We start from the raw sequence: 10490 nt of genomic DNA, 5'->3' as shown, positions 1-10490 counted from the left end.
TTTTATATAATATATCAAAGTTTAGAGTAAAGATTAAAAAAATTATTCAACCGCTTTCTGATCTGAGGCATTCCTTCCTAAATATCAGGGTAGAACTCAGAGCTGTGGTCCATGCTCTGCAACATCGGCTTCTGGTCAAGAGATGACATCCTGCTCAGCATCTCAGCTGACAGCGCGTAACTATTGCCCGACTTCTCCTCAAACCAGCTATCTAGTGCCCTTTTGCAGTCGAAGCTGGCGATGGGCGGCCCGTTCACAGCAATTGTCAACAGGTCGCTCAGCTGCTCCAGCGTCAGCCGAGAGCGGTTGTTCTTGCGCACTCTCTGCAGGGCGCTGCGCCCCTTCTCACAGCAGGCCGAAGAGGTGGGGAGGACTTTGAGGATCTGAACTATTTTATTTAGGAGGGGAAATCTCTGTTTGTATTTACAAATGTGACTGAGCAAGTCTTTAAAACCATTTTTGGTATAATAATCCACCTTGAGTTCTCGCCACTCCATCAGCAGACTCCCTCGGGTGTCCATCCCCTCTCTGCAAACCTCTCTGGAAAATGATGGGACCGCCTCCAGGTGTTCAAATATTTGTACCATATCCTCCTTCCCATAGCTCATGAGCTCATCAGTGCTTCTGGGCCAAGCTGCAAGGTCAAATACCTGACAGGCTTTCACAAATGTCCGGCTGCGGGAATCGAACCTTTGGGCGAGTATTACCTGGGTCTTCTGGCAGATCTTTTCTCTGATAGACTGGAATTTGGCTTCAGCCACCCGCAGGTTTTTCACGGCAATGCCATTAAAGCTTTCGCGGAAGTTCTCCTCAAACTCCTGCAAGTACTCCCCAGGTGAGTCTGCGAGCCGGCTGATCTCCTGGATGGCCTCCTCTATCTTATCGTCCACCTGTGACACAAGAAGATACTCCCCTTGGAAGACATAGGCGAGGCGTGAGAGCACAGCAATCACATCCAGCAGGAAGTAGATGAGTTTAATCGACTGGTAGTCCATCAGGAACTGCAGGAGGGCCAAAGCAATGGCAGAAGCGTCTGCCCTTTGGGTCTGGCCGCTCACATCTTTGAGATGGGCCACAACCTCAAGGTAATCCTTGATTAGAGCATTGAGCACATTCTGCTCCCCAATGATCCACTTCACTGCTCGGATGTCCCCCAAGAACTCAGTCTCCTCACACAGGGTGGCAGCAGTGACCCTCAACTCGCACATGAGTCGGGGAGAGTAGCGATAGAAACTGAGCAGCTGCTTCAAATTGTTTTCCAGCTCCTCCAGACATGGTAGTTCCTTCCCACTGATGGCATCCAAGATTTCCAAGTGGGGCCTGTGCACCATGAAGGGCAGGCAGAGAAGCCAGGGCAAGGTCTTTCTGATTGTCATGAACAAGTTGGCTCTCAGGCTGGCGGTAACGTTAGCACCATCGACTCCCAAGCCAATAGTTGGCTTCTCATCCTGCAGTCGTATTCCCAGGCTGGAAAAAGCCCGGTCTAACGCCTGGAGGTAACTATCTGTGGTAGAAAAGCCCAGTTCTTGCAGAGACAGGAATTCTGTTGCCGGAGGCCCATCGCTGCTCGTGTACTGCACATAGACTGCAACCGTGTCTGCCAGCAAGTCGTCGCTCTGCCCATCCAGAATGATGCTGAGGAAGGGTGACTGGCGAATGCGTTCAACCAGGTCCTCACGAAGAGCACGGGCAATATGGTGAATTAAGATTTGGCAGTCTCCCTCGTTCATGTACTGATCCACCACCTTGAGTTCACACTTTCTCAGTAGTTCTGCCAGAGGCCGAAAGTCATAGTAGGGCCTGCCCTCCAGGGCTAAGTGGTAAGCAGTGTTGAAGAGCAGGGTCATATTTCGGCACATCTCTTCTGTCTTCTCTGGGTGCATCCTGAGCTTGTAAAGCTGCAGGCACTTCTTGTGGAGGTTGCTCTGGCTGTGAAGCTTTATCGTGTGTATCTTGAACTGCTTTGAGCCAATGATGAAAGCTGAAGTCCGAGAGGATTGCACTGTGTACTGCCTACAGACGTGGCACCACATTTCATTCAACGTCGGGGAGTACCGCAGGAACCAAAACTTTTTAAGCCACTCTTGCTTGAACCGCCGTATCCTCCGGCCTGTCGCAGAAGACATCTTGGAAGGCTCATCTGTAGCAGCAATCATGTCATTGGAAACTGATTCATCAGCTGAATCCACCTCTTGGTCATCGTCCTCCATGATGGTGGGAACTGAGATGATGCTTTCTGAAGCTGTAACAACAACAAAAAAAGAAAAAAAATATGGTGTTTACAAAGTTGCTGAGCTACAGAAGCATCCTACTGGTGTCAGTAGAGCACTGCCCAGCGAGCTGGCTGCAACCTACCATCTCCTGCCCACAGCACATCATGGATAGAGGTTGAATCATGGCTTTGAAAGGAAAAGAAATCAATGTTTCTGTATACGAACTCTGTCTCCAACGTGCCACAATGGACAGCAAGAAAGACACTTAATCCTGGCCACTTGAATGATACATTGTGTGGCCCAAATGTTCCCTTTAGTGAAGGCTCCTGGCTGCTTGACAGCATGTTCCTGGAGGAAATGAAATGCATCTTCAGAAAGGGACACATTGTTGTGTTAAGGCAGTGGAAGAAACAGAGAGGGCTTTCCAACAAGGGACACAGGAGGACATCATTTCATACACAAAGAGCACACATCTCAGTGTTACCACAGAGTCAGTCAGACTTTCTTGGTAGCATAAGGGGCACTGTGGAGGGGCTTCCACTATAAGAAAATGCATCAAAAATACGGCAAACAGTCTGCAATGGAATGTCTTTTTTATTGGCAGTGCGTTATCGATTACAATGGCAGCAAATAGAGCAAGTTGTCATACAGAGTCTTTCCCAGACAGTGTTCTCCACTGTATCCACAGTGTCAGCTCCTGGCCCACCCGGTCACAAAGCCTGACAATGAACCTTCCACGGAACCACAGGTTCACCTGAACACTCAGAGCAAAATGCTTTAGATGGGTACACAGCACACAGGCATCTCACTACTCTCCTTAGGCAGGGTTTGCAGAAGGCTGTAACTCGGCAGGGCTTACCTGTGGGGTCTGAGAACTCTTGAAGCTCAGGTACCTGGGGCGGTAACACGGGTGGCTCAGGTAACTTCCCAGATCTCAGCATGTCTAACTCAGCTTGCAGCTCCCGGATCTTCTTCTTCAGCCGAATGCAGTTGGGGCAGAAGGACGTGGTGGGGATTTCATGGGAGTTGCCTTGTGCAGAGGCCAGAGACAACTCAGTTGGGCTGTCTGCTTTGAGTGACAGGGGCTCTTCTTCCTCGTCTTCAAGGATGCTCACCTCCTTGGCTGAGACAAAAGAGGAACTGTGGGGGACCTTCCACTCCCCCTCGTGCCGGTTTCTGCCGAGGCCCAGGGAGCCGTGCTGCGTGGCACTGCCACACTGCTCAAAGATGTCTTCAGCCTGGTATTTAGATGCTTTTCTGATGGAAAGTGGTGTACTTGTTGCTAGCTGGTTCTCTTCAAACTTGGCAGACTCCAACGAAGCCTCCAGGACATCTTTGAAGATGAGGTCAATCTTTTTTTTCTTCGTTTGGGGATGGGACTCCCCATCATCACAGCTTCGCTTGTAGGGGCTCTTCCCTTGCTTGAAGGTGGCGAACTGGAGTGGCCCTCGTGTGTCCTCTTGATTTTCTACATTCTTCTCTGACTTTTCGCTCTGTAACCTTTTGTCTCCTAGAAAGGAAAGTGAGGGGTGGGGATTATCACTGGGAATCGAGCAACATCCCTTAATCTAAGACTCAACCTAAAAAGAACAAAAAGGCAGACGGGATCCCTGCAGGTCTGCACGGTGCAGTACAAGCCAGGGAACTGACGTAACTCAGTGGGAACCAAGGCTTGCAAGAGAAGGAGCCCTACTAATGGGCACATCTGCAAAAACAGAGACAGTCCTGGGTAGCCACAGCAGAGCAGAACCCACACACTTTAAAGAGAAAAGAAACTACAGGCAACTTGCTTAACCTAAAGGTATAACCAACCTGCGCTGGAAGAGGACTATGAGGTGGAACTGATCGTGGTGGAACCTAATGCCCAGAGCCCAAGTGCCATTTTGGCTGGCTGGAAGTCCTGTGCCTGTTTTGACTTGGTAAAAGGTATCAAGTGTACAGCAGTGCAGCAAGAGATTTACACCATTTCATGACAACCCCAGCGTTTGTGTATGCCACGGCACAAAGTCTGCAAGCACCGTTACTCTCGTTTGGTGTGGAGGCTGCTCCAGAAATGCAGAGGTAAGGCAGCAAAAATAGCTTGCACTCTTAAAGCCTAAGATACTCATTGCCAACTGAGCTACAGTGGGTGAATGCTTAACAAGGATGGGACACCTAGCCTGTTCCGGTGGAGTCTGAGAGCACGGCCATTCAGCAATTGAAAAACAAATAAAATCACACAAGTAACCTCACACAATTCATTCATCGCTTAAAATAAAGGGAATAGCCATATTTCCTTACCTGGAAATTCAAAAGACGATAGGTTTGGCTCAATTTCCATCATTCTTCTATCTTGTAAATAACTTCAAGCATTGGTGGCTTCCCAAACAAGACGCTGCTTTATGCTGAGTTTTGGTTTTGTATGCTTTTAAAGTGTATTCATGCTTTCATAAGAGCTACGGAGCAAGAGCTACCAGTCCCTCGCTAAGGAGAGCAATGCTAAGAATGCAGGAAAGATGCAAGACTCAAAACAGTTAGAGTAAGGCACTGTGAAAAGGGCTGGCCTGAATGGATGGCATCCTGCACTGGGTTTGGATGCTGGCTGGGACCTCTGGAGTCACTCCATAACAACAGATCTCATTTTCAACACACTGAGGAGAATTTCTATGGACAGAGCTTTGAGTGTCTGTCAGTATTTTTCCTGTTCCAGACTATATGTAACAACTACTGTTAGAAGTTGGGGTTTAGAGAACAGCTTTTTCTTCTTTCTCTGAGATTTTTCCACACCAACCTGTGGAGTGGTTCAGCCCCATGGAAAGCTAGAAATCACAAGATAATCTCTCATATTATTGGTCTCGGCTCCAATGATGAGGCGGGTCAGAAACTATCAACAGAAACAAATCCCAGGAAATCAGCCATTTTTCTGCGAGTTAATAAAGCGTGCCACTTCCCTTCTTTTGAAAGGCTCACCTGCAGAGGCCTTGAAATCTTTTAAACAGAAAGTGACTCGACAGATTTTGGTGGTGCTTCCTGACCATCTCCCAGTGCCCTCCCAGCTGAGGCCGCGGCATCTCTCCCAAGTCTAGCACTGGCCCCAGTGACGCTCCGTGTTCGGGTCTCATCCCTTCTGTGAGTGCAGGCTGGGCCCAGCCTGCCACAGGGTGAGCTCACCGAGACGTCACTGGGACAGCCACGGGGGTTTCTCCCTGAGCATGCAGTCGGCCACGGCCGATCTTCACCGTGATTGTAGCACAGAGGAGATTGTGAGTTCCCATTTCAGCCCCCACAAACCACAACACCATGACAAACCATGACTAAAGGCATGTGTATGTCAGGACAAAAGCTCATAGCCTCGGTGCCCACCCAGAGCAGCTGCTCCAAGGGCATGGTCTTTCTCTTGCTGTACTTTCAGAAAGGTCTGAGCCATCTGGACAACTAATGTGTGCATGTTATCGCAGCAAAATCACTGCGGCCTGTACTTCATCACCCAACGACGTTCATTAGCACCAAAAAGCAAATCCATACCAGTGTCAGTTCAGAAGTGGGAATCGCCCAAGTGCAGCCACCAAGATGTAACACTGCAAGTGCACAGGAACCTTAAGGTGATAGAGACAACCAGTTTTTTCAGGACATCTTGTCCACCCCATGACTGAAGAGGAGACACCTTTTACCAAGTCAAGGCAGCAACAGTGGTTGTGTAATAATATACATGGGAATCTTAAAGGCAGAGTTAAATTTCACGTGGCTGCCCCTCCGAGGCCCTGCCATTCTGCAGCTCGCCTGAAAGAACTGCTCCTCATTAACTTCAGGTATCAGCATGTACAGACAAACAGATGCATTAAGCATCTGTGCTTTTCTCTAAAGCTTCCCCTATTGCTGACATTGTGCTGGCCTGAAGGGCTGCTGTGTTTGTCCCACTACTGCTACTCTTTAGCTTAAGATAATGTTTATCCAAGGGAGAATCAGTCTGACACGTACAAAGCCTCCTGTACGTTGTACACACACTAAGGCTGTGAGAGTAAGGAGTCTCTAGCTGATGTTGCGCTGATCCCAAATTATCTTTCTGAAGAAAGAGGAGATAAATTAAGCAAGGAAAATGGACATACAAACACACCAAGGAAATCTCTTTCATATGCACACAAAACCAGCCAGCGCTCCCTCAAATAGGCTGCTCACAGGAGCCAGAGAGAACAGCATGTTCAGAGGAAAAACCTAATGCTGTCTGTGGGATCACCAGCTTGGCAGTCTTCAGGTCAGAAGTTCTTGTGCCAGGTGCTCTGTGATCCCTGGGCACTGCATCAGGCCTTTGCAGCACACACACATGACATGACACGACGTAACACATGACACGGCACACCATGGCACAAATCTATCTTTCATGATCTCCATGACAGTGGTTATCTTATTCTTCTTGTCCGTCCATCCATCCATCCATCCACCCATGCCAGGCAGAGCCCAGAGCTCTCACCTGGAGGAACTCTGTTTCTAGATATGGAGCTCTCCTCACCCAGACTATGCATCACCTACTTCAGCCTCCACCCTTGGCCCAAGAGGTGGGGCAGCCTGAGGGCTCGGGACAGAGAGCAGGAAGGGAAGGGACTCACCACTCGTGAAATTTCTGCTGATGGTTTCCTGGGACATACTGTGCAATCGCTTCATGTAATCCTCACTGTACCAGACCCGCAGCTTCTCCCCAGGGCAGATGTCTCGGCAGGCACGGAAGTAAATCCTCTCGCTGTGCTGGAAGGCCATCAGGTTCTGCTCCCTCTCCTCCCGGGAGATGATCACATACCTGGGACGAGGGGACAAGGCAGGCATGAAGCACAAATCTCTCTCCTGAGCCTCCCCTTGCACCAAAATGACAACCACGATGAAGCCAGAATGACCTTCAGAGAGAGCCATCAACACAGCCAGACTGGAGAGCATGACGTTATGAGCAATGGTGTGCAAAGTGCCAGAGATCAGAACAACGAGCACAGACACCCAGGGAGCACCAAGCCAGCAGGTCCATTCCTTGCTGGGGAAGGGACCACAATGCACATCCAGACAGGAGGGTTCTCTGCCCGTGAGGGTGACACAGATGCTCACGGGCACAAATCTCTTTGCCTAGGGATGGAAACAGACTTTTGGGCTCTCCACCATCACTTCACATCCCAGGCTTTCCTCCCTTGTTCTCATAACATCTGGAATACACCAGGACTCCTCTGCCTGTCTGTTCCCCAAAACACTGCCTTCCTGTTGAGCAGGTAACAGATATCCTAGCTCCACTCCCCTCAGGCAAACAGAAGTGAGATACTCAGGGCAGAAACACAGGTACCTAATGTGCAGGGGGGACGAGCTGGCTGCCCACGGACAGCACCGAGAGGTTTTGCACTTGGGTGTTCAGCATAGAATGACATAAAAATACCAACAGCTCCACAAGTGGAAACCCCAGCACTGCTTTGTGGGCATCTCCTGGCAGTGCCAACAGACAGATTGCTTTCCAGGCATGGGATTTATTTTCCTGATTTAAAAAGGCTAAATTTCAGCTCAGCAGAAGTGTATTTATTCCCACTTCAAATAACCGGTCCTCTGTGCACCTTGCAGAGACAGAGCTCTATAACTAGGGCCATATTATTTGTCTCACACTCCTCGTGATCCTGCTAGAGGACACGAGAAAGGCTTGGTAGTACTGGTTCCAGCTGCCACCAGCAGGAGCTCACAACACCTCCCAGGCCCAGGAGGAGGTCCCACCATGGCATGTAGACTCCAGAGCAGCCCTAAATACCTCCCAGCCATTCGCCTCTGTTCTCCAGCACTCCCTGCTGCAGCAGCCACAAAGGCTCCTCCGACATCTGCTGCTACTAGTCCTTACCCAAGTTCCCTTACATATACATCCAAGTATTTCTTTAGCTTAAGAAACCTGTCAGATTTTCCTTCAATGTTCTTCCCAGCCACGTGAGTGCACAGACAGAAGACACAAGTCACCTGCACTGGTCACACTAACCCACACATGTAAGGTCACAAACTTGGTGAAACTCCTGTGAAACACACAAGACAAGTCTGCAGTGTCTCAGGCACTGTCTGCAGACTGCCCAACGCCCCAGCAACTCCAGTCTTCATGCTAAGCAACTGTGCACCTGCCTGCAAGCAGTTTGTTTCTCCTACCGTGTGCCACCCAGGATGCTCCACCATCCTCCAGGGTTCCTGAAACAGCAGCCTCTGGCACTGCCCAAATTGGCTTTCATTAACCCTTCTCTTACATTCGACCACAGAAGTAAAGGAACTTCTAAACCATGAGTCTGTGTGCTTGAGAAGGAAGAGAGGCCTGGCCCAGGAGGTCCTAGAAGGGCACACAGCTACCACCCTGTTGCTTCTGGACGTCAGAGATCACTCCTCAAAAGGCCTATCAAGCATTCAGACAGCCATGAGACACAACCCCTGAGACAGACCAGTGTGCTGCAGTCAGTCTGAGGCCCTGAAGCACAGGAGGTCCCAGAGGATGCTCTCCCCAGTCCAAGCAAAATGTCAGGATGCTTCCTAGCGCTAGCTAAGGAGAGACCATGCTCTTCATCCCACTGCCCACCACAGAGCAGTGACATGATCAGGCTGCCCCTGTGGAGGAGCAAAGATTTACCACCCTGAAGCTGTTCAGAGCTCCTGAATACAACACACACATCCTCACAGCCAGTGGCACTGAGGAATTCACGGGGCAGTGGCAGGATGGTCCAGTGCACTCCCAGTAAACTGCGCTTGACAGTGAGGCTTAGAAAATTCTCTAACATAACTTAGAATGGGAAGGGCCTGGTTAACCCTTCCCACCAGGGCTCACTCTTACTACAAGGTATTTTATTAGCATGAGTATGCTTTTTCTGTTTGCTGCTCTCCTCTTGCCCCTACAGCTTTCCAAACCTCTGCCTGAGTGTCCTTTAGCTGTGCTGCCCAGGTGCTGTGGCTCCAGACACCTCCTGGAGCAGCAGGCAGGGAGCAGAGCACAGAGCACAGGCTGTGGCACTGCCTGAGGCCAGGAGCATGCGCTCCCCAGCCACTGGCTGCCCCCTGGCACTGCCAGCCTCACCGGGAGCCCTGAGTGTGGAATCATCCAGGCACATACATGTTTCTAAATCACTTCCCAGCCAGGAAGTGATTTATGCTCCTGGAGAGGAAGCTTTCCATCTGCGATGCTTCCCTGAGGTAAGGTAAATGGGATGAGATCATCCACACAACTGAACTGTGTCAAACCAGTGCCACCTAGCCCCAGGCTCCCATGTCCTCAGGGGCACAAAGGACACAGGTTACAAAGGACTGCATAAAGCCCATGTTCCAAGACACTTAGTGCCACTGCACAGTACGAGTGAGAGGCAGGTGCTTCTCAAGGATGGAGAAAGCCATTCCCCAAAGGGGCACAGATTGCCTGCTGAGGAGACACTGCACCAATCATCCCCAGGCCAAAGTGCTCACATCCTGAATAACCTAACACTTCCTGCCGAGGCTGGAAAGTGCCCAGTTCCCCTCCCAGTGCCAAATACTTGCTCTGGATAGAGGCAAGAGGGCTATTTTGGTTTGGATGCCCAGGCCAGGCACAGTTAGGTGGACCCAAGTACTGTGCTCAGGCCAGCACAACCCTGCTTGCACAGCAATTTTCCCAAGGGAATGTGATCCCCAGAGGAAAAGCAGGGTCATACTGCCACTGGGGCAGATCCAGCTACCCTCAGCTGCATCTGCTCCTGCGGTGGCACAGCCACCAGCTGCAAACAGGTCATTCCACGGCCTGTCCAGACCCTGCCCAGACTACTCAGGACCAGCCATTGCACCAGTGGAGACCAGTTGTGTCTCATCTGCAGCTACTGGGGCTTGGCTCAACCCCATGGGTGTTGGAGGCTCCACAGGACCACCTTCCCCACAGACTTTCTAGCTAGCAGCGAACAAACATTGTCATCTCCCTTTTTCTCTAAGCCACAGCCCACTCAGGACACCAAACTGTCAAGTTTTGGGATGGCTGAGTGAACATGCCTAGAAAAATATCATGGTCTGTTTTGGCAGCTTGGCCCATTCCTCCCCAAGAGGGAAACAGAGGATCCAGAAGAGACAGCAAAGGGGAAGGAAACCTCTGCAGCTGGAGGGAGGCTCAGGCCTCTGCCCTTTTCCCATCTGCTCTCCCCCCTCCCTTGCCTCACGCCTCCCCACTGCCTGCTGCACTGCTCACCCTCCAACTGGCCCCAGGGCTGCTCCTCTGCCCAGGCACAGCCTTTCCCACATGGCACTGGGTGCACAGCCAGGGCAGGAGCTGCAGTGCAGGAGCTGCCACCAGCCCAGCCC

At 50.7% G+C, this 10490-nt stretch overlaps 1 protein-coding gene across 1 annotated transcript; it reads right to left on the bottom strand.

The window, feature by feature from the left end:
* Positions 1–77: 77 nt before the first annotated feature.
* Positions 78–6984, bottom strand: PRDM11 (PR domain containing 11; the record flags this gene model as incomplete). The annotated part of the gene is made up of 3 exons (XM_009069846.1): positions 78–2242; positions 3073–3723; positions 6797–6984. Coding segments are annotated over 3 exons (3004 nt in total), but the record flags the coding sequence as incomplete, so codon positions are not given.
* Between the last annotated feature and the right edge of the window lie 3506 nt (positions 6985–10490).

Source organism: Acanthisitta chloris, unplaced genomic scaffold (assembly GCF_000695815.1).
Source record: "Acanthisitta chloris isolate BGI_N310 unplaced genomic scaffold, ASM69581v1 scaffold38632, whole genome shotgun sequence".
Lineage (NCBI taxonomy): Eukaryota > Metazoa > Chordata > Aves > Passeriformes > Acanthisittidae > Acanthisitta > Acanthisitta chloris.
Note: the sequence above shows the minus strand (reverse complement) of the source record. Positions and strands in the feature narration are given on the sequence as shown.